We start from the raw sequence: 23,960 nt of genomic DNA, 5'->3' as shown, positions 1-23,960 counted from the left end.
CGCAGAAAGCATTACTGAAAGAAGGTAATTGATCTGCAGCCCGGGATACAATAAATCTGGATTTGAGTACAAATGTGAATAACACTCTCATTGACTTATCAACTGCCACTTATCCAGATATAGGCCAACAGGCACTCTTATCCATAGTGATGCCAATGCCACCACTGGCTGATAAAAGTACAATAAGTGCTAGCTGTGTTCAGGAGGTACAAGATGTAATGGACCTCAACTGGCAAGATAAGAAACCCGATATAAACCTTTTAGTCCAGTTCCTATAATTGGAAGGTAGGAGATTGATTGAAAACCGACTCTCACCGTGTGGCAAATAAACTTTGACCATATTCAGCCAGAGCTAGGCCATTTCGAGGAGGATCACCCGGACTCTGTGAATAATTCACTCAAATCAGCCGATCTCTTCCTTCTGGCTACATATGACATAAGTAACTCTGCTGAAGTTAATTCCCCTAAATAACTCCTCTAGACTATACCGGAATTTGAGGAAATATGCTTAACACTATGGATGTGATAATCACAGCATAAAGTGTTCACTCTGACAAACCGAATATACAAGTGGAGCTAATTAACACACTTACACTCTATTTTGCTGGGATACACTCTAAACTACTTAAACTGACCAATTTTGTCGTAAAAGCTCAATCAGATAGAAACAATCAATTATTCATTTGCACTTATGCTCACCTTCCAAAAATAGTTAGCACCCTTGTGGCCAAAGTTAAAACCATGTACATACAACAAAGAATGCAACAGACAACATTGGGTCCGAGGCAGAGTGTCTGTCAAGTCCGTGATACGTCGATTGCACAACCCACCCAGCTGTTTCTGAGTGATAAAATTCCCATGGTGGAGTCAGATAATTCACTTAATGCTCAGAATAATTTGATGATTGACAAATCCGATGAGGATGAAGTGGTGCCATTAGTGACAAAGTAAGAAAGTTATTCATGCAGTAAACATCTTAAACTCAATCTCCGCTAAAGTAAATGGGTTTACAGAAAGATCCAGGAAAAGGCTAAGAAAGGGCACAGAACGAAGTTAAGAAATCAGCTAAGTCTGTTACGGCTGATGAATGCTACCCAATTTTAAAATCTATCATACAGGATAATTGACAGACTAAACCTTCTGCGGTGGAGACAGACGAAGTTCGACCAAACTTCAGCCAGACTATACCTCCTGAGTACAAAACAGGAGATGTTCCTCTAAATCTTAGCAACAGCACTTTGATCAACCATCATCCAGGTCCCTGAAAAAAGGTAGTGTTATTGCTCGATGAGAAAGATGTGGACGCACCTCCATTGGAAAAAAGGAAAACAGGCAAAAACAGGTATCCTCAGCACTTAAACAAAGCGTTGTAAATGAGACCAAATCAATAATTAATTGTGTTTCCTCACAAATAAATAAATTAGAGCAATCACAAAACTCCCTAATAGCTAGTAGATGAAATCCTGTTACTATTCAAACATCTTCCTCACATAGAGGATCCCCTACGCGACTAGTGACACAAGGCTCAAAATCAGGATTTGAGTATTCCATTAGGAAAGATACAATCTTTCCTAATCTGGTTAATTACCCCAGTAATTCTATCAGGATCCTCTTTCTCCCTTTGTATGAATCACGAGGACCATATGACATTCTTAATCGTGGTAATATATTAAAATTAATTGTTTCAATTCTGTTGCTGTCACGTTTTACGTTTGATGATCTCGAATCTTTCCAATTTAAACAAGACTCCTCGATCTCTTCATGAGAAATTACCTGTACCACATGACTAAATAATGGAATTGTGAATAAGGAATTTGAATGCATATCGTACTATGCAGAATGGGGAATTGAGGTTAGGAAATGTGCTAATGCAAACTATCCAAAATTATTGATTCCTATAGCGCCAACAAAGAAAAATGAGCATCCAGGCACGCAACAAATAGGATCTCCAGAAAAGACACAGCACTGCTAAGAGGAGCCATTGGCCCCTTTTTAGTCCTGCAATATCATCAGGTCTTATAATTGCAAGTTCAATTTCTGGTCCAGGTATTTGTGAACAAATTCCAACTAGGCCAGTCCTAATGGAGGATTGGGCTTGGCTTCCAACAATCCTTACAAAAGCAAAATCTGAGGCAGAGGATTGATGGTTGCGTACCTCAGACAAATCTCAATTGCCCGTTACTATATGTTCCTGGAATGTTCCCAGCCTTACAAGGCTGCTGGAAGACTGAGATACAACTTTTCTAAAGAATTTCAAAATTTTTATGTTCCAGGAAACTTAGAAGGAGGTCAATACCTCAATATTCGGATACCAAGAATTCTCCATCTCAGCTATTCTTCATTCATTTTCACTCTGCCGTTTGAAAGGAGGACTTTCAATATACTTAACTTTGGAATTGAATACCAAGGGTCAAGAACTTAATCTACAACTGCCTTGGCTGCAATGTATACAATTACATTTCTATATTCCAGTAATATTCCAGTAATTCCATTGAACGTGTATTTGATTACAAAGAGATCTACTAAAATGACCCAGCTGGCCACTATTTGGGAAATTGGTAAAACGCTTACCGACCAATACCCAGCTGTAAGGCTAAATATTTTGCGGGACTTCAATGCTCACATCTTTAATAGATAAACAATTACTAATTCAAGCAGTGCTTTAACTCATTGTTTTCGAGACCATCTATAAAAACTGGGCCTAATAATACTGAAAGATAATCCTCCAAATATTTAACAACTGTGCCAACTTAAAAAAATTCCAAGCGCCACTCTATAATAGACTATACCATCATTTCCAAGGACTTGGCCTTCTGCATTATTGGGTATTATGTCAATCCACGAGTTGCAAGTGATTACAACCCTCAAGTAGTAACATTGGAGCTAAACGTACATCACCAGCCAAAATCCAATATTCTCCATCAAGTGTCAACCTTCTATAATTTGAAAAGATTGGTATGGCAGTCAACGAAAACAAACTGAAATAATTCGTTTTGCGGAATAACAAATCAAAGCTGTTTACTTTGAGGCATAAAATGAAACATCTATGGTGGAGATTTGGAATCAAGTATGGAAATCTGTAATAGAAAACTTTACGGCTAAAAAAATTAAGGGGAAACTCATTGTAATTACCCATAATAGGTGGTACTCATTCAAGCTCTGCTAACAAATGAAGGCCCTCAAATGAGTGTCAAGAGCAGTCTTCCAGCAAACATATTCGGTCACAAACTCAACTCTTATCAAAAGCTCACATTGAAATCCCTGAGAAGGGCGTGCAAAAATGAAATATGGAAGGCAAAAATGATATATCATGAGGAGATATGAACTAAACTGCACTATGCCAGTAAGAAAAAGAATATTGAGGGGTTCTGGTTAACGACTTGGAAAATGGTGGTTGCAAGGCTAACAGTGCTAATATCACTGAATCTGGCTGGGAAACTTTCATCTCCGGCCTTTACGGTGAGCCTTTTGAATCCAATGTAGAACATCAGGAAAAGGTTGACAACTTAAACCAATGTACTCTGAGGAGCTGGAGATCCCACAGAGAAACAACACCATCTACCGAGCCATTAAAGAAGGAAATAGTTCCAACCTTTCTCAGTGGGATTATATCAAATGGAGCACCGGGCCCAAGCGGTCTCCCCATGCCATTTTTATAGCCATCACAGAATTGTGGGCCGCAATCTTGACCCCATTAGTCAACAAGATCTTATCAACAAGATTGGTCCTGGAATCATGGCAAGGGAGCATACTGCAACCCATTTATAAGAACGTTCCCTCTGATAATCCAGCAAACTACTGGCTTAAAGCTCTGACAGATGTTAAGGCAAGTGTTTTTGCATCATGCTTACTTAAGGAGCTCTAAGAGTGGGCTACATCACATCACATAACACCTATTTACCAATAGGGATACAGAACAAGCATTTACAATGCAATAGGTCTCGCAGCATTAAAGTTTGAGTTATTGGCATTGTGTATGACAATGCGTTGCATACATTTTTTAGCAAACTTTGAATTGGTGAGCAGTGAGAGTGTGTGCAAGAGTATTCTGTTCTTGAAAGCAGTGTGGTAGAGAGTGTAGGAATTTGGATGACCTGAGCAATGTGGATGATGCACCTCGCGCACGGGGCTGACACAGTTATTATTCACACAGCTCTGATGATGCACCTCAGGCATGGGCTCACAGCTTTTATTATTTACACAGCTCTGATGATGCACCTCAGGCACGGGCTCACAGCTGTTATTATTCACACAGCTCTGATGATGCACCTCACGCACGGGGCTGACACAGTTATTATTCACACAGCTCTGATGATGCACCTCAGGCACGGGCTCACAGCTGTTATTATTCACACAGCTTTGATGATGCACCTCACGCACGGGGCTGACACAGTTGTTATTCACACAGCTCTGATGATGCACCTCACGCACGGGGCTGACGCAGTTTTTATTTACACAGCTCTGATGGTGCACCTTAGGCACGGGCTCACAGCTGTTATTATTCACACAGCTCTGATGATGCACCTCACGCACGGGCTCACAGCTGTTATTATTCACACAGCTCTGATGATGCACCTCAGGCACGGGGCTGACACAGTTATTATTCACACAGCTCTGATGATGCACCTCAGGCACGGGGCTCACAGCTGTTATTATTCACACAGCTCTGATGATGCACCTCACGCACGGGCTCACAGCTGTTATTATTCACACAGCACTGATGATGCACCTCACGCACGGGGCTGACGCAGTTATTATTCACACAGCTCTGATGATGCACCTCAGGCACGGGTTCACAGCTGTTAATATTCACACAGCTCTGATGATGCACCTCACTCACGGGGCTGACGCAGTTATTATTCACACAGCTCTGATGATGCACCTCAGGCACGGGTTCACAGCTGTTATTATTCACACAGCTCTGATGATGCACCTCCGGCACGGGTTCACAGCTGTTATTATTCACACAGCTCTGATGATGCACCTCACGCACGGGCTCACAGCTGTTATTATTCACACAGCTCTGATGATGCACCTCAGCACGGGGCTCACAGCTGTTATTATTCACACAGCGCTGATGATGCATCTCAGACACAGGCTCACAGCTGTTATTATTCACACAGCTCTGATGATGCACCTCACGCACGGGGCTGACGCAGTTATTATTCACACAGCTCTGATGATGCACCTCAGGCACGGGCTCACAGCTGTTATTATTCACACAGCTCTGATGATGCACCTCAGGCACGGGGCTGACAGTTATTATTCACACAGCTCTGATGATGCACCTCAGGCACGGGGCTCACAGCTGTTATTATTCACACAGCTCTGATGATGCACCTCACGCCGGGGTCACAGCTGTTATTATTCACACAGCTCTGATGATGCACCTCACGCACGGGGCTGACGCAGTTATTATTCACACAGCTCTGATGATGCACCTCAGGCACGGGTTCACAACTGTTATTATTCTCACAGCTCTGATGATGCACCTCACTCACGGGGCTGTCGCAGTTATTATTCACACAGCTCTGATGATGCACCTCAGGCACGGGTTCACAGCTGGAATTATTCACACAGCTCTGATGATGCACCTCTGGCACGGGTTCACAGCTGTTATTATTCACACAGCTCTGATGATGCTCTTGCACGGGCTCACAGCTGTTATTAATCACACAGCTCTGATGATGCACCTCAGCGCGGGGCTCACAGCTGTTATTATTCACACAGCTCTGATGATGCACCTCAGGCACGGGCTCACAGCTGTTAATGTTCACACAGCTTTGATGATGCACCTCACGCACGGGGCTGACGCAGTTATTATTCACAAACAAGAATCCAAAATATTGGGTTCTAAGACCTAGCTCATGTCGTGGTAACTGACCAAATTGATCAGTGATACCTGCCAAGAAAGAAAAATGTCTTTCTAGTGTCCCCTCACTCACCAGGGTTGCCCCACGGTGACATGCTTCATCATTGGGGCCCTCCCAGTTCTCTACGAAAAGGGGCGTGCTGCGACTCACGAATTACGCAGGAGCACTTTTAAGGTGAGAGACTATGTGTAGTGCACAGTGGTGGAGTGGGTGTGGGTATATTACAAATACCGTGTTTAGTGGGCCTCAATAAATTTATTTTGCTCCTAGACAGGTATATTAAAAATGGGGTGGGTGTCACTGCCAACCAGCCTATAATGGGGACTGGTTCAGTAAGAAGGTCAACATGTTTCATGCTACCCCTAGCATTTCTTCAGGACCATGCAGAGACCAGCTCTGCATTTGCCACTCCAAAGTCCTTAGTAAGACAGTGATACAATAAAATTTAACGAAAAAATACTTAATGAATAAAGCATGCGTCCTTAATAGAATACATACAATTTTTTTGATTTCAAATGCTGCGGAAAGAAAGCACAACATTAGTAGCATTTTCAAACCTCCCTTATAAGGAGGGTTACATTGTATCCTCTCATGACGCACGCATCATGGGCTATCGTGGGTGGTTGCACCATATTGGTGCGTGCAGGCTCTCAGCTAAGCATTAGTTTCTTAAATGAGTGGTTGTGAATTCACACAAAAAAAAAGACAGGACTTGATATGACTAGGACGATAGACACAGAGAACACATAATAAATGCATAGACAGAATTAAGTACATATGAGGTAATCGTGATATTTACTTGTAGCTGTGCTCAATGGCACCTCATGGTCACTCTATAGGGGTTCGTTTTCACCTTATGGAATCAATGCTGGATTTTCGTTACGGGATTAGCAAAGAAGAAAAAGGAAGAGAAATTGGTAAGTATCTCTTCCAAGATCATTCGTTCAGTTCGCATTGCCGTTGGCAAAAGGGGACCGTCAAAGAGAGAAATATCACTTACTTCTGTGATCGGGAAAACGTGTCGGTAATACCTAGAATCAGCTCCCCCGGGGACCGCATCTCACTCGGTGGCCGCGTCTACTCTGTTATGTTAGTTTTAGACTTCCGGTGGTAATCATGTCGCAGCTAGACCGTTAGCGGTCAGCCGCCATCTTGGAAGTATGTCTTTTCTTGGTACAATAAACGATATTGAGAGAAGGGCGTATCTCTCTGTAAATATTCGTTTGACACACACGCTACCATCTATATAATGTTTGTCATTTATAAACATTGTTTCACAAAAGTGGGGAAATGCAAGAAAGAGATCGTAGTTATTCGGAGCTGGCATTTAGCTAATTCTGGGCAGGCGATTGGGTCTCAACAATAACGCTCGTTTTCTAATGGCAAAAAAACGTGGATTTATTTGTGGCCAAAGGCAAGCAGACTAATAACAATGGGACAGTCAGTCATAGGAGATTTTTTGAAAATGGGTGGTTTCATTGGGGAAACCTCCTCATGACGATTAGTGAAGGGAGATAAAGGAGTGCTGTCAGTGGAGGCGCTAAAAAGGAAAGAAAATGTCCAATACAGACAGATTCTGAATTAATCATGGCGTTAAGGTCCAATATGTCACTGATGGTGGTAGTAGTATATAATTATGACATCGATGTCACTATGTGGCCTTACAGTGGCCATGCAGTGGTAACTGCGGATGGTACCTGCAAGAGAAATGGGTGGTTATAATGGTTTTAATTCATAAAGGCATCCCATGGGATGTCGTCATTCATGCCACATGTGTCTGTACGTAATTTGAACACCCATCTTTGCTCCCGTTCATGGAGTATTCTTTCTTGATTTTCTCTCGTCTTGACAGTTTCCAAAACGACCCATGTTAAGTCGTTAGGTGTATGGTTCAGCTCTATGAAATGACTAGTCATGCGGGTGGTGGCTCGTTTGCACCGAATGTTGCTCTTATGTTCAACAATTTGAGTGCTTACTTTGCGGGTGGTCATTCCAATGTAGTGCAGGTTACACACACATGTTATCATGTACACCACTCCGCTTGTGTTACAGTTAGACATTTGTTTTAGATGCCATGTGGTGTTATTGTTGAAGGTGATCATCTTAGTTGTAGCTGTAAGATGACAAACGCTACAGTTGTTACACGGGTAGTGCCCCATTGGTAGCGGTTGGAGTCTGTTGGTGACAATTGTTGATTTTGGACGAGTATGGACCAGATGGTCCTTCAGGTTCATCCCTCTGCGGTGGCTAAACATTGGCATGGGTATGCTTAAATTTCCGCTGTTGACAATGGGCCAATGTTTTTTTATAATTTTTGTAACTTGATCTGAGACCTTGTTGAAAGTTGTGATACAGATTGGCCTCGTGTTCTCAGTTATATTTCTTATTTTTGGTTCTAGAAGAGCATCCCTGTGGTTGTTACCGGCCCTCTTCTTTGCACTTTTTATCAGTTTAGTTGGATAATGTCTCTCTTTGAGTTTTAGGCTTAGGTCTTCTGCTTGTTTGAGATAGTCTTTCTTCTCAGAACAGTTCCTTCTCAGCCTTAAGAAGTGACCGAAAGGCAATTTCTGTTTGAGATGTCTCGGATGAAAACTTTCGTAAGTTAATAGACAGTTTCTAGCTGTGGGCTTAAAGTGTGTCATTGTAACCAATTTTCCATTGTCTGCCCAAATGTTGAAATCTAAAAAAAACAGGTGGGATCTGCTCATATTGTTAGTGAACTTCAGGAATCTATTCTGTTAATTCAGCCATGCAAAAAACAAAGTGGCCTCAACCTCATCTCCTTCCCATATGACAAGAATGTCATCAATATAACGCTTCCATAGGGTGATATGGTGTCTAAAGGGATTGTCATCATTTAGGATTCTTGTTTTCTCCAGGTGATGTACGTATAAACCAGCTATGCTCTGCGCAAAAGTGCTCCCCATGCTGGTTCCGTGTTGCTGACGATACAGTGTCTCTTCGAATCGAAAGAAATTTTCGATGAGAGCAAGGCGGCAACATTCCAAGACAACATGTCTAGGAGTTTTGAAATCCCATTGAGAGTCAAAGAGGACTTCCTCCAGTATTTCCAGAGTGTCTTGATGTGGGAGACTTGTATAAAGACTCTCTACATCCAGACTGATGAGGATGCTGGATGTAGGATCAAAGTTTTGTTTTTTAAGTAGGCATAAGACGTCTTTAGTGTCTCGTAGGTAGGTGTCTGTCTTCTGTACCAGGGGTCTCAGAAAAGCATCAGCGTATTTTGAAAGGGGTTCAAGTATTGAACCTATTCCGTACACTGTCGGTCTGCCTGGTGGTTTTTCCAAACGTTTATGAATCTTTGGGATGGTATAAAAATAGGGAATGACCGGTTTATTGTTGACTATGAATTCTGTTTCTTTTTTACTCATCCAGTCATTAGCCAATGACTCCTCGACGAAATACGCAATTGATATTCTCAGTCGTTCTGTTGGATCTTCTTTAATGATGATATAATTCCTAGTATCTGCTAGGAGTCGTAGGCATTCTTGCCTGTAGTCAGATGTGTCCTGTAGCTCTGATGATGCACCTCACGCACGGGCTCACATCTGTTATTATTCACACAGCTCTGATGATGCACCTCCGGCACGGGTTCACAGCTGTTATTATTCACACAGCTCTGATGATGCACCTCACGCACGGGCTCACAGCTGTTATTATTCACACAGCTCTGATGATGCACCTCAGCACGGGGCTCACAGCTGTTATTATTCACACAGATCTGATGATGCACCTCAGGCACGGGCTCACAGCTGTTATTATTCACACAGCTCAGATGATGCACCTCACGCACGGGGCTGACGCAGTTATTATTCACACAGCTCTGATGATGCACCTCAGGCACGGGCTCACAGCTGTTATTATTCACACAGCTCTGATGATGCACCTCAGGCACGGGGCTGACACAGTTATTATTCACACAGCTCTGATGATGCACCTCAGGCACGGGGCTCACAGCTGTTATTATTCACACAGCTCTGATGATGCACCTCAGGCACGGGCTCACAGCTGTTATTATTCACACAGCTCTGATGATGCACCTCACGCACGGGGCTGACGCAGTTATTATTCACACAGCTCTGATGATGCACCTCAGGCACGGGTTCACAGCTGTTATTATTCGCACAGCTCTGATGATGCACCTCACTCACGGGGCTGACGCAGTTATTATTCACACAGCTCTGATGATGCACCTCAGGCACGGGTTCACAGCTGTTATTATTCACACAGCTCTGATGATGCACCTCCGTCGCGGGTTCACAGCTGTTATTATTCACACAGCTCTGATGATGCCCATGCACGGGCTCACAGCTGTTATTTGTCACACAGCTCTGATGATGCACCTCAGCACAGGGCTCACAGCTGTTATTATTCACACAGCTCTGATGATGCACCTCAGGCACGGGCTCACAGCTGTTAATATTCACACAGCTTTGATGATGCACCTCACGCACGGGGCTGCCTGCAGTTATTATTCACACAGCTCTGATGATGCACCTCAGGCATGGGGCTGACGCTGTTATTATTCACACAGCTCTGATGATGCACCTCAGGCACCGGCTGACAGCTGTTATTATTCACACAGCTCTGATGATGCACCTCAGGCACGGGCTGACGCAGTTATTATTCACACAGCTCTGATGATGCACCTGACGCACGGGGCTCACAGCTGTTATTATTCACACAGCTCTGATGATGCACCTCACGCACGGGGCTGACGCAGTTATTATTCACACAGCTCTGATGATGCACCTCAGGCACGGTCTGACGCAGTTATTATTCACACAGCTCTGATGATGCACCTCAGGCACGGGCTCACAGCTGTTATTATTCACACAGCTCTGATGATGCACCTCACGCACGGGGCTGACGCAGTTATTATTCACACAGCTCTGATGATGCACCTCCGTCGCGGGTTCACAGCTGTTATTATTCACACAGCTCTGATGATGCACCTCAGCACGGGGCTCACAGCTGTTATTATTCACACAGCTCTGATGATGCACCTCAGGCACGGGCTCACAGCTGTTAATATTCACACAGCTTTGATGATGCACCTCACGCACGGGGCTGCCTGCAGTTATTATTCACACAGCTCTGATGATGCACCTCAGGCATGGGGCTGACGCTGTTATTATTCACACAGCTCTGATGATGCACCTCGGGCACCGGCTGACAGCTGTTATTATTCACACAGCTCTGATGATGCACCTCAGGCACGGGCTGACGCAGTTATTATTCACACAGCTCTGATGATGCACCCCACGCACGGGTTCACAGCTGTTATTATTCACACAGCTCTGATGATGCACCTCCGTCGCGGGTTCACAGCTGTTATTATTCACACAGCTCTGATGATGCACCTCGGGCACCGGCTGACAGCTGTTATTATTCACACAGCTCTGATGATGCACCTCAGGCACGGGCTGACGCAGTTATTATTCACACAGCTCTGATGATGCACCTCACGCACGGGGCTCACAGCTGTTATTATTCACACAGCTCTGATGATGCACCTCACGCACGGGGCTGACGCAGTTATTATTCACACAGCTCTGATGATGCACCTCAGGCACGGTCTGACGCAGTTATTATTCACACAGCTCTGATGATGCACCTCAGGCACGGGCTGACAGCTGTTATTATTCACACAGCTCTGCTGATGCACCTCAGGCACGGGGCTGACAGTTATTATTCACACAGCTTTGATGATGCACCTCACGCACGGGCTCACAGCTGTTATTATTCACACAGCTCTGATGATGCACCTCAGCACGGGGCTCATAGCTGTTATTATTCACACAGCTCTGATGATGCACCTCAGGCACGGGCTCACAGCTGTTAATATTCACACAGCTTTGATGATGCACCTCACGCACGGGGCTGCCTGCAGTTATTATTCACACAGCTCTGATGATGCACCTCAGGCATGGGGCTGACGCTGTTATTATTCACACAGCTCTGATGATGCACCTCGGGCACCGGCTGACAGCTGTTATTATTCACACAGCTCTGATGATGCACCTCAGGCACGGGCTGACGCAGTTATTATTCACACAGCTCTGATGATGCACCTCACGCACGGGGCTCACAGCTGTTATTATTCACACAGCTCTGATGATGCACCTCACGCACGGGGCTGACGCAGTTATTATTCACACAGCTCTGATGATGCACCTCAGGCACGGTCTGACGCAGTTATTATTCACACAGCTCTGATGATGCACCTCAGGCATTGGCTGACAGCTGTTATTATTCACACAGCTCTGCTGATGCACCTCAGGCACGGGGCTGACAGTTATTATTCACACAGCTTTGATGATGCACCTCACGCACGGGCTCACAGCTGATATTATTCACACAGCTCTGATGATGCACCTCACTCACGGGGCTGACGCAGTTATTATTCACACAGCTCTGATGATGCACCTCAGGCACGGGTTCACAGCTGTTATTATTCACACAGCTCTGATGATGCACCTCCGTCGCGGGTTCACAGCTGTTATTATTCACACAGCTCTGATGATGCTCATGCACGGGCTCACAGCTGTTATTATTCACACAGCTCTGATGATGCACCTCAGCACGGGGCTCACAGCTTTTATTATTCACACAGCCTGATGATGCACCTCACGCACGGGGCTGACGCTGTTATTATTCACACAGCTCTGATGATGCCCCTCAGGCACGGGCTGACAGCTGTTATTATCATACAGCTCTGATGATGCACCTCAGGCACGGGCTGACGCAGTTAATATTCACACAGCTCTGATGATGCATCTCACGCACGGGCTCACATCTGTTATTATTCACACAGCTGTGATGATGCACCTCACGCACAGGCTCACAGCTGTTATTGTTCACACAGCTCTGTTGATGCACCTCACGCACGGGGCTGACGCAGTTATTATTCACACAGCTCTGATGATGCACCTCGTTCCTACCAGGAGGATGGGTTCCACTCACCCTCCACTGAACTAATCGTGGATGCTAAATAGTAAATAGAAGTTAGCCATCCCTAGGCCCCCTTCATACAAATCATGCTGACAGATGTATAAGGCTAAACAGGTTCTGAAATCATGCCACAAAAGGGAAATGGCCATGGAATAGCAAAATGATTAAACCACTGTAAGCATCAGATACACAAGTTGAAGGAGAGCAATTAAAATGCCTCACTGGAGAGGAAAAGGGTGGGTGGCTAGTGTGCAATGGTTACTGAACATTATATCTGTGTTACTCACAAACTGCACAACCCTTCTTCCAGCCAATCGAGTCTCCCAAAATTTATGTAAAGTACACGACTTCAGAGTTTTTTTTCAAAGCCGTTTAGAAACATCTGCTCTAAAATTGTCCTGACTTGATAATATTCTAAGCAATAGCGCATACTGCTGGGATAATTTATTACGTCACAACTTCATAAAGAGTAGTTCATTAAAAAGTTAAGCACGAAGTTCCACAACGGAGAAGCTCATATATTGGGTGCTTCCCCCCTGCCACCCTCCATGAGACAGCCGCCTGAGTCTCCCTGACCCCATGATTGCAATGTGCTTCTCTTCTGCCCTGGTCGTACTACCTCCACCTGGGCTCTCCATGTCACTTCTCCCCCCCCCCCACACCCCCCCCGCCGCTGACCCTCTTAATTTCTTCTGCCTTCCACGCCAGCCTTCCCCGTTTCCTGTTGCTCTCCCCATGTCCACCCCAGTATTAAATTGCATGTGTACTACTTTGTTTCTTTTTGTTTACAGATCCAACTTGGATCAGTAAATAAAAAAAACACATTTGCATCATTTGGTAGGCGCATTCAAGAGAAGGGCGAGCGAATGTGCTGGTAAGAAAGGAAAATCACCAAATGGCCATTCAGTGTAATGCTTGATTGGGCTGGTAACAGGGTCGGAGCCCCAATCCACTGCGTGCGAAGTCTCTGGGGAAGAAAAGACGGGAGGTCTGCCAGTTACTTGCAAGAATCGGGAAAGGAGAACGAGGGAAACAACATTAAGTCTAAGGTTAAAAACAAGGGTTTCAGAGTGTGCTTACTGTGGTGAAGTCAATTCGAGGCAAGGAATGAATCCAATGACAGGAAAGCCGCTAGGATCAGCGCCGGGCCACCACATTCGTGTCTGGTGCAAACCGATGTCTCAGGAGGAGTCTGAACTTCCACATCAGAGAAAACGAAACCTATCGTGGGGCGGAACTTCAACATCAGAGAAAACGAAACCTATCGTGTGGCAGGACTTCCGTCTTTTGAAGCCCGCGCCCACGGAGTGCCTGGCCAGAGGAGCGGTGATGACGCGGGGCTCCCATGCCCGAGGGAGAGCCCCGCGGAGGCTGAAGAAGTCCGGAGTGGCGGTAAGTGGGCCTTACTTGGAGGGGAGGGTGGCGGGGGGGGGTCTCGGTGCGCTTGTGTGTGTGTGCGAGTGTGTGTGTGTGCTACGGCTGGGGGGGCTCGGTGCGCTCGTGTGTGTGTGTGTGTGAGCGCGCGTGTGTGTGTTTATGTGTGCGGCGGGGGGGTGTTTGTATGTGTGCGTATGTGCGCTCGTGTGTGTGTCTCTGTGTGTGCGCATGCGTGCAGGGGGAGGTGTGGCTGCGTGTGTGTTGGAGCTTCCCAGGAGACAGGAGATGGCCACAGCGTGCGCGTTCTCACGCACGCGGCCCGCTCCGATCGCCTTTTGGAAGATGCGCGTGGCCAGGTCCTGTCTCCTGGAAAGCTGAGTCAGTGACAATAGGTCTCTGGCGCGACCGCGCTTTCGTGCGGTTAACGCCACGAGACCTAAAAAGCCAGTCAACAACTAAAAATGTACTGTCTCTTACTCTAATGGCCAGAAAGCAATTTACAAAAGGCAAAAATTAAACATCTGCTTCGTTGATCTGAAAGCAGCCTTTGATTCTGTTCCACACAAGCTGCTATGGTCAAAGCTAGCGCCATGGGGAGTGCCGTGTAAAGTTATGATATGATTATCCTCCTACATATCAACACATGAGTCTAGGTGAAGTTGAGAGATGGTACCAGCTTGATACGGCGATTTAACACCTTTAGTGGCCTGAAGCAAGGCTGTGTACTTGCACCATGTCTATTCAAACGCTTCATGGCGGATCTACCTCTCCTCCTGTATAAAGTAAACACACACTTTCCAAATTTTGCAGGTTGTAATGTAAAGTACTTACAATATGCCAATGATACTGTATTACTCAGTCAGACACCAATAGGTCTAAGTGGTTAATCGAGTCATTTGATGAATACATAACAGCAGACCATCTAGAGTTGATTATAAAGAAAACTAAAATAATGTCAATGGGGCAATTCAGTCCAAGACCCTGTGAATGGAAAGTACGGGGGATGTTGATTGAATCAGTCAGGTCTTACAAATATCTAGGCATGTTATTTGATGATAAAGTGTTGTTTAAGTACCATTTTAACCTTTTAAGGGCTCAAACTGCTTCTCTCATCTTTGCTTTTTTGTGTGACAAGCTAACATGCCCTAGCTATGAGCATTCAGTACAAATCATGAAGGCAAACCTGGTTCCTGCACTAGGCTATTGCTCTGTAATCTTTCGAGGTGTGGATGCTAAACTGATAGACCAGCTTCAAATTAAGGTTTATAAAACCGTCTTCAAGATACTGAAGAACATAGGCCATGTTGAAATCCAATTGGAGTTTGCTCTAGAAAGTCAAATGCTAGTGAGAGAGGCCGCCATTTTAAAAAGTCTTCATGTCTTGTTTTTATCCGAACGTGGCTCTTTAGCAAATGTGTGTTGGCAGGCCCTTACCAATCCTGCTTTTACAAGCGTTTGGAGATCCTATTTATTAGTCTGCGTCCATACCTTCAACTTCCAGCCATCTGGATTCTCAGAAACAAATAAAGCCTTTTTTAAGAACCTTTTATATTGAACAAATCTTCTATATTTTACATCGGATAAAGAGGCCTTAGCAGCAAAAAGCATGGTTGGACTGCAATTAATTCATTTGATAAGCTCGAGGTCCACCCTTAACTACGGGCACACTTCCCGCCTTACATGAGGGACTCATTTCACAAATTAAGAATCGGCAGCTATTCAACTATAGATGGTACTCCAAAATGGGAGCCTAAATGGCCAACTAATTCTTGTAGAATCTTCGGCTACTCAAAAGAATATTTACTGCATATAGTCTATGTATGCCCTCATCTACTTCAAGCACAACAAAACTTTGATGAAACCATTGTTTGTAGAAGTAGGTGTGAGAACATGCCATAAAGCCATCGAGCTTTGTATATCTGGCAGATCAATTCCTTTTTTGTTGATTTATCAAGTTTTTGCTTTTGGTGGATAATATGTTGAAATCAGTCTCATAATCGGCCAATCTTTATGGATTATTATGTAGAGGAAGTATATTAATTTGGTGATATTATGCATACGTTTTTATTACTGTTATTACCAATGATCTGGCAAATTTTAAGAACGTTTGTATTTTACTGTTTACAGTGTTTCCAAGAATCTATTTTTGGGGATTTCATGTTTTGAATGCTCTGAAAAACTTAAGCACCGTAGCCTCCACTTGTCCCAATCATGAACTTTCGAATTTGTAGCAAATATTGGCTATATTGAGCTCCTTCTAGGCCAATCACATTTATTATTCTAAAGCGGACCGTAACTACTGAAGCACTTTAGCGTCATTTTGCACGAATTCTTGTATTGAGCCAATTCTAGGTCATTTGCACTTAATATCTAGTATTAAGTGCAAATGGCCTACATATATGTGTTTATATATAACTACTGAAGCACTTTAATGTTAATTTGCATTCATTTCTGCACTTTGATTGATAATATTTTAGAAAGCTAATTTATAACACCTTGATGAATTTGCAAATCTCTCCTTTTCCAGATGAGTAATGCTTATAGCCAAGCACTTTATTTTTATCATGGTTTGATTTTGATTCTGATTGATGTATTGTTGTGAGAAGTGTTGATTCTGATTGATGTACTGCTGTGAGAAGTGTCATAGTTATTTTTTTAACATATATTTATGATTTTTTATTCATTACAAAATAAAATCTACTTACTTACAGTGCAACTGGTTAATAAAGTATTTACTTTCCAGCACAAAACTTTTATTACACTGGAAAATAGCCCTATATGTAATGGAAATGGCACTTTGCGCTTATTTGCGTTACTTTGCACGAAGGGATCATCCCATTGGTAGTATCTTTTCCCATAACCCTAACAATGGTAGACAGGGCTTTTCGCCAAAAAATAACACCTCCTGAGACAGGCGCTAACCGGGAGCAATGTTTTTATTTCTCTTAACTTTTCACACTTTATTTGTGTGTATCATTGTACAGTTCACATCCAATACGGGTGAAGTTTTAAAGTGTTTCTAATCATTGTATTTTGCAGTGAAAAGGTAACCTTCCAGTACAAATTTATGCTAAACAATGAAGAACAACACCTTATTTTAAGTAATGTAGTTCTGACCTGTGTCACAGTTAAAGTTTCTTCTAATTGAGTAAATAAACCCTTTACAGTATATTTTGTCAATTTGTATATCATTAATCAAGTGAATATATTAAGTGCTTTGTTTGGATCATAATTATTAGTTCTGGCGATGAAAAGGTTTGTTAATCACTAGAAATCTAATTTTTGATTTGTTTAAAATACCATAAAATTAATATGCCCAATTGGAGATAATGTTCTCTTTGATAGAACATCAAAATCATAAAATACTTCAAATTGTCCGTTGTTTGGATGGGTATTTGGCAGTGTGGCGGACCGGAAATGTTTTTGTTTGTCGCATGCTACTGGATACTTTTATTTGAAATACTACACATGGTATTTTACATACATTTTTTGTTGCACACGGATAGTTGTTATGCCTGTGGGTGTATGGTGATTTTGCCTTTTATGAAACGCAAATGTAACAGCATCTTTGCATTTTTGTTGCACCAGAAAACAAGGGGGCAGATTAACAAGCCCCTTGCGCCGCCATTGCGTCACTTCTTTTGACTCAATGGCGGCACAAACAATGCAGCCAATTTACAATGTGATGCATCTAGGAAGATGCGTCGAATTGTAAAGCCCTGCATCACAATATACCTGCGCCAGGGAGAATGTATGTAAGGTGGGCGTTCCCACCCAAAAAGCCATGTAGAGCTGATGTAGTGAAATTTACAACATTTCACTGCGTCAATCTATGCCTTCAATGTGTCAAAATCCCTACGCTTGCTCAGACCAGGCGGAAGGAATGACAAAGGGCTTTTTGTATGGGACTCACCTATCTGTTGTGGCACATTGCTGGAGTTGTGTCACTTTCATGAGCAACTCCAGCAAATCGTCACTTTTGTGCCAACAGATGCGTCAGTATTTCTGACGCATCTGTTAATCCTTGCGCCATGGAGTACTGTATTGCAAATACAGAACATCCATGGTGGCGCAAGGACATTTGGCACTGGCGCAAGGAAACTGACTGATCCATGCAGATGCGTCAGTTCCTTGTAAATCTTCCCCAAGGTTTTCAATCATGCAGGATATGCACCTTAAAGTGCCTAAACATGTATTTGTGCTCTAATCTGGGTTAATGACACAAATATCTGCATATTCCCAAATGCGTTCTCAGCCCCTACTTTATCTAATGGCAGTTATATATGAAGTACAATTTCAAGCAGTGTGTTTGTTATTTTAGGCACTCACGTGTTGTTGATTTTCTCTCTACATTTACAGGAGATTGTTGAAAGTGCATGCTTAGAAGGTTTACTCCGAGCTCTTTGCAGTCCTGATAATGACGAGACATGTCTTCAATATGTGGCATCCTGTGTTGCTGAACTAACAAAGCATGGTGAGAGTTTTTATAAATGTTAAATAATTCTGATACCGACATTGCTATGTGTGATATCTGCTGCAGGATCACATTTGTAACACATACATTTGTTTCTAGCCGAAGAGGCTCTCCTCACTTGGCCAGTTTACTGTGTTTTTCTTTAATCCATGGTGTTTGCTAAACATGAGTTAGAAATTAATAGATTAAAACGAAAGAAGGTAAAATTGTCACATCCTAAAGGTAGCAGTTTAAAAAAAAAAAAAGCATTGATAAGGATGTGGTCCGTCGGCATAAAAATCCGACGGAAACCAGGGTTCGAGCCTCAAGGTCACGTCCACATCCTGTGATTCTGGGCAAATCACGTTGGGGCAGATTTACAATTACTGGCGCATCCCTGCATATCAGCAGGGATACGCCAGTAATTGTGCGCCGAAGCTCCGCCACCCCGGTGTACCATGGGGCAAAAATGGCACAGATGCGTCACGCATCTGTGCCGTAAAAGCGGCGCATTGCTGGAGTTGCGTCGCAAGCTCCAGCAATGCTCTTGAGGGCTCTATCTCCACAATGCTGTGTCAATCCTTACGCCTGCTTCAAGCAGGCACAGGGATTTGACGCAGCATGGGCCCAAAAGTGACTGAGTGAAATCTTGTAGATTTCATATAGCCACTTTTGGGAGGCGTTCCTGCACCGTAATGCCTCCCTCTGCGATGGAACGCCTCCTTCTGGCGCAGTGCTTTACAACGTGACACATCTCCCAGATGGCGGTGTGAGGGTGAGGGGTTGTGAGGGTGGGTGAGCGGGTGTGTGAGGGTGAAAGGGTGTGAGAGGGTGGGTGAGAGTGTGAGTGAGGGGGGGTGAGGGGATGTGAGGGTGAGTGGGTGGGAGGGAGGATGAGGGGATGTGAGCATGAGGGGGTGAGAGAGGGGCTGAGAGGGGGTGTGAGATTGATAGGGTGTGTGAGGGTGAGAGGGTGAGTGATGGTGAGGGTGTGTGAGGGTGAGGATGAGGGGGTGTGTGTGTGATGGGGTGTGAGAGGGTGTGAGGGTGAGGAGGTGTGTGAGGGGGATGGGGTGTGAGAGTGAGGGGGTGGTGTGAGGGTGAGGAGGTGTGGGAGGGTGAGGGGGTGAGGGGGGTGAGGGGGTGTGAGGGTGTGTGAGAGTGAGTGAGGGTGAGAGGGGTGAGGGGGTGAGGTTGTAAGGGTGAGGGTGTGAGGGTGAGTGAGGGTGTGTGAGGGTGTGTGAGGGTGTGAGGGTGTATGAGGGTGAGAGGGTGTGAGGGTGTGTGAGGGTGAGGAGGTGTGAGGGTGAGGGTTAGGGTCCGAAGTAAATGGTGGCAGGGCAGACATCATAAGACAGAGAGAAGAGACTGCGTTGGTCAGTTTCAGAATCAGGAGGGGCAGAGTCAGCACAGTCTGCGAGGGATCAACGTGTCTAGAGGCAAAGCATAGCGGATGTAGCATTGCAGCTAGCAAGTCGAGTGTTTTCAAGCTGAGTGTCCCTAGAGAGATGGCAACACAGCAACAGCATTTGAGGAGCAAGGCTACTGTAAACAAGCACGGTAGGCTTTCATTTTCGTCCAGAAAAAAAACCGAGAAAGGTGCAGAGAACGCCGAACAAAACACGACTTCCCCGCGAAATGGATGCAAAAAAACCCCAAGCTCTCGGCATTGCTGTGGCGCGGGAGCGCATTCCTTTGAAGTCTGATGCCAAGGCTCAGACAAATGGTGGAGTGCGATGTGCACGCGGGGGGGGGGGAGCGGCAGCCTTTGAAGTCTGATGCCGAGGCACAGACAAATGGTGGTGTGTGAAGTGGCTGGCTCTGTGCACGCGCATAGCTCACATGAACTGTACGCGATACGCAGGCTAGATAGACTTTTCTTTTCCCCTTACTATAATCTCGCCCATTTATCCCTGCGGGATATAATAGGCGAGACCTAAAAACCTAAAAAAAGGACAGTGGTTGATGAAAGCTGAACCAAAGTTGCTATATGTGTGAATGTATATATATTTCTTTATTACGATTTTCTTGTATTACATGAGGCTGATGAAACAGCTACATCTGTATGTAGGCCAGAACACTAAAGGGAATGTCACAAACTATTTTTAAAAAGTGCATGGAGATTAGGGGATAAAAAGTACGATTATGCACAGTTCAGCGTGGGTTGGTTCCAGATTTGCTAAAACAGCAGTTTAACCTCAAAATAACGATGGATTAAGCCGAGATCTGTGACGGGGGTGAATGTTTGACAGTGTTCAACATTCCGTCCATCATCTTTTTGTATTGTGTTTTTTCGTTGTGTAGCAGTTTAACCCAGCCACATTTGTCTGATTCTATTTGTATACAGCTACTTGGTATTATCATTTATTTTACCCATTTATGTGGCCTAAGCAATGGAAAGATATTAGGAACTGCATGCATAGTATTTACAGAGCCTGAATCCACTGTTGTCTAAAAAAAAAAAAAATGTATATATTTTTTCTAATGTAAAAGCACACACTGCACCGGCAGTTCATGGCCCAAAAAACTGTAAAAGCAAAAATAGGTATGGGGATCATAATGATGAGGCAGAAAGCTGTTATCTGTCCATCAACAAGACGCTTTTATTTACTTTGTATTTTGAATCATGTTGTTAGTGGAATGTTTTGCGTGACCTACAACAGCGCCTAGAATAACTGTGCAGTATTATAACAGTGGCTGTACAGGCAACTTATAGGAGACCCATTCTTTGGTTTGGTGAATGGCCTTGTTCCGGCTACTAGCAGACGCTACTCTCCTGGCTTATGTGCGCACACCTAAAAGTTTGCACATGTTAATGCTTGGGTAGCATGACATTTCCTTAACTCATAGAAGCTCCCAAACTAAAGACCACAACCAGATCTAACATGAATCCTCGCAGCTCACTACGTATTAACACAAACCCTTCCAACAAGCATTGAATCATGGTTGCACTAAAATTGAATTTTTCCGTATGCAATTATTTGCACACATGTAAATATTAATGCTAAGTTCAGTTGTCTGATGACAAACAAAAAAATTTGAATTGCAAATCAGTAATTCTTTAACTAATATAGGCATTGAAATTGACCGTGCAAACGTATGCATGAATGCTTTACAATTTTTTTTAATCACTGATGTCATGGGCCCTGACAAACTTTAGCCACTGATAACTGAGCACCAGCTAAACTCCTTCAGCACTTCACTCTCAGGCTAATAGGGCGAGCTGTCAAAACCTTACTGAGGGATGTGGTGTGGAGTTAGAGACACGAAGCCCAACATTCTCAATAGTAACACTAACAATGAATGTGCAGCTCAGTGCTCTTCTTCATGAATAGGAAAAACAATTACACAATTGGAGGCAAAAAGAATAGGTGCTAGGACTATAGCTAAGGTGCTAGAGAACATGCATTTAAGATGTATTGACCCTTCGGTCAGTAGCTTATTCTTGCACAGCATAAGCGGATAGTTGTAGAATCAAAACAAGGTCTCTTGTCTCTCGAGCCATGTCAGTGCCTTCATATTTACCTTCAGTGGTGAGGGTCCGGTGTTTTTTGTTCAGCATATGCGGCCCAACACCTCCTAGATGTGGGCAGCAAGTTTGCAGATATCGTGATAGTTGTGGGGAAACGGTCGCTGCCTACTGTCTAGTTCAAACCCAAACTAAACTCACAGCCCAAATGAAGGTGAAGAGCCTAGCCACAGGTCCTTTGGCAAATTCACAAGTGTCTACAGGGGGACCAAAGCTAGTCCCTGTGTGCTGTGGCTTCCAGCACCAGCACATGCTGCCGATGGTGGTTGCTAATCGTTCTTGGTGCCATGGGTGCACAGTAGGTCTTGGTCTGACTGCAAGAATGTGGGCAGGCGTTCTTCTAGGCGCAGTGCAGCTCCGGCCTCCAGGATATTGTCTGAACCATTTTGGCTTCACGGTTGAATGCTGTGCCATGCCAGTGGCAATTCTTGTGCGAAACCCCCAGGTCGGGGGGGGGGGGGGGGGTGCAAGAACACTGGAGGCCGGTGAGGGTAACTCGAAGGTATACAATACAGCGGCTGGGCATTGCCTAAGCTTCAGACATCACCGGTGACAGACATGGGTCGAATTAGCTTGTGCAAAGTTCAGTTCGCTTCTGGGTAATGCCTCCAACAGGCTGCTGTAGTTAGGCTTCTTCTCTGAACAAACTTCCCACTGCAGGAGGTTCTCCGCTCCTATTTCTCAGCAGGCCAGGCAGACTTATTTCCCAGGCTGGCTCACAGGACTCCTCCAGCACATAGTTGCAGACTTCTTTAGGCATTTGTTCAGAAGCAGGGGGCTGACAGGAAGAGTCTCCAGGGAGAGCAGTCATAACTTGAGTACAATGATGAGTGAAGCTCTGACACTTGACAACTAACTTATCAGCCTTTGGAGAGCAGCACCTCCAGGGCAACCAAAGGGTATGGCCGGGTCAGAACATTAATCCAGCCCTACCAAAGCATTCGAGGATATGCCACTCACCAGCGCAGGAAACAGGGAAAAAGGATTGTCCTCCAAGAAATCCGGAGTTCCCTGCTGTCAATCTTGTGCTATCTGCCAGTTCGATGGCAAAACAAGGTATGGTTCGTTCATCGTTCCAGACCACAGAGGCCTGCTTTATGTCTTCATTATCGTTTACTGATTTTTCAGTCACAGCACACACATATAATTGTCGCAAAGCTGAGCTCATTTGAGGATGATCACCTGGTGCCCTCCAACTACCAATGTTGTTGACTATAGCAAAGTACTGCTGGAAACGTGGATTGAAGAGGACTGGTGCTCGAACCCTGTTGTGTGTGCCAGGGTTTGCAAAGGTAAAAAGAACAATTGATGGACAGAATGCAGAACAATGTCATACATTCACCCCAGTGCCGAGATCTGGGCCTAAATCCGTCGTTTTTTTGCTCACCATGCCATTCCAGTTTGGACCCAGCCATATGCAAATCAGTCTTGACCCTGCTCCCAATGGGAACAGTCCAGCCCGAACTGTCAGGGCAGGTCCTCCCTGGACTGGAAATAAGCATCCTAGGATCGGTTTCAGACTTTCAGCCCTCATCACCTTGTGTGTTTTGCTGAGGATTTGCACAGGTGGCACAGTCCATAGACTAGCAAGAATTGTTTGGAAAGGGGCTCAACACATTAAGGAGCTTGTATGAGAATGGTTGTTCTAGAGTATTTGATAATGTGAGAGATATTGAAGTAGTTTGGCAAGTCAGTGTTCATCGTATCGGTCAGGTGACTTAATGAACTAATGCATCCACTCCAGGGATCTGTG

The 23,960-nt window shown here is 44.5% G+C and overlaps 1 protein-coding gene across 1 annotated transcript in view; it reads left to right on the top strand.

The window, feature by feature from the left end:
- LOC144761766 (uncharacterized) overlaps positions 1 to 23,960 on the top strand; it is a 638,918-nt gene that overhangs the window by 592,604 nt on the left and 22,354 nt on the right. Inside the window, exon 11 of the mRNA XM_078647014.1 lies at positions 18,585 to 18,699. Within this exon, the coding sequence (XP_078503140.1) occupies positions 18,585 to 18,699 (115 nt within the window). The remainder of the gene's footprint in view (positions 1 to 18,584; positions 18,700 to 23,960) is intronic.

Source organism: Lissotriton helveticus, chromosome 6, assembly GCF_964261635.1.
Source record: "Lissotriton helveticus chromosome 6, aLisHel1.1, whole genome shotgun sequence".
NCBI lineage: Eukaryota > Metazoa > Chordata > Amphibia > Caudata > Salamandridae > Lissotriton > Lissotriton helveticus.
This window is presented reverse-complemented; position numbering and strand designations above follow the sequence as displayed.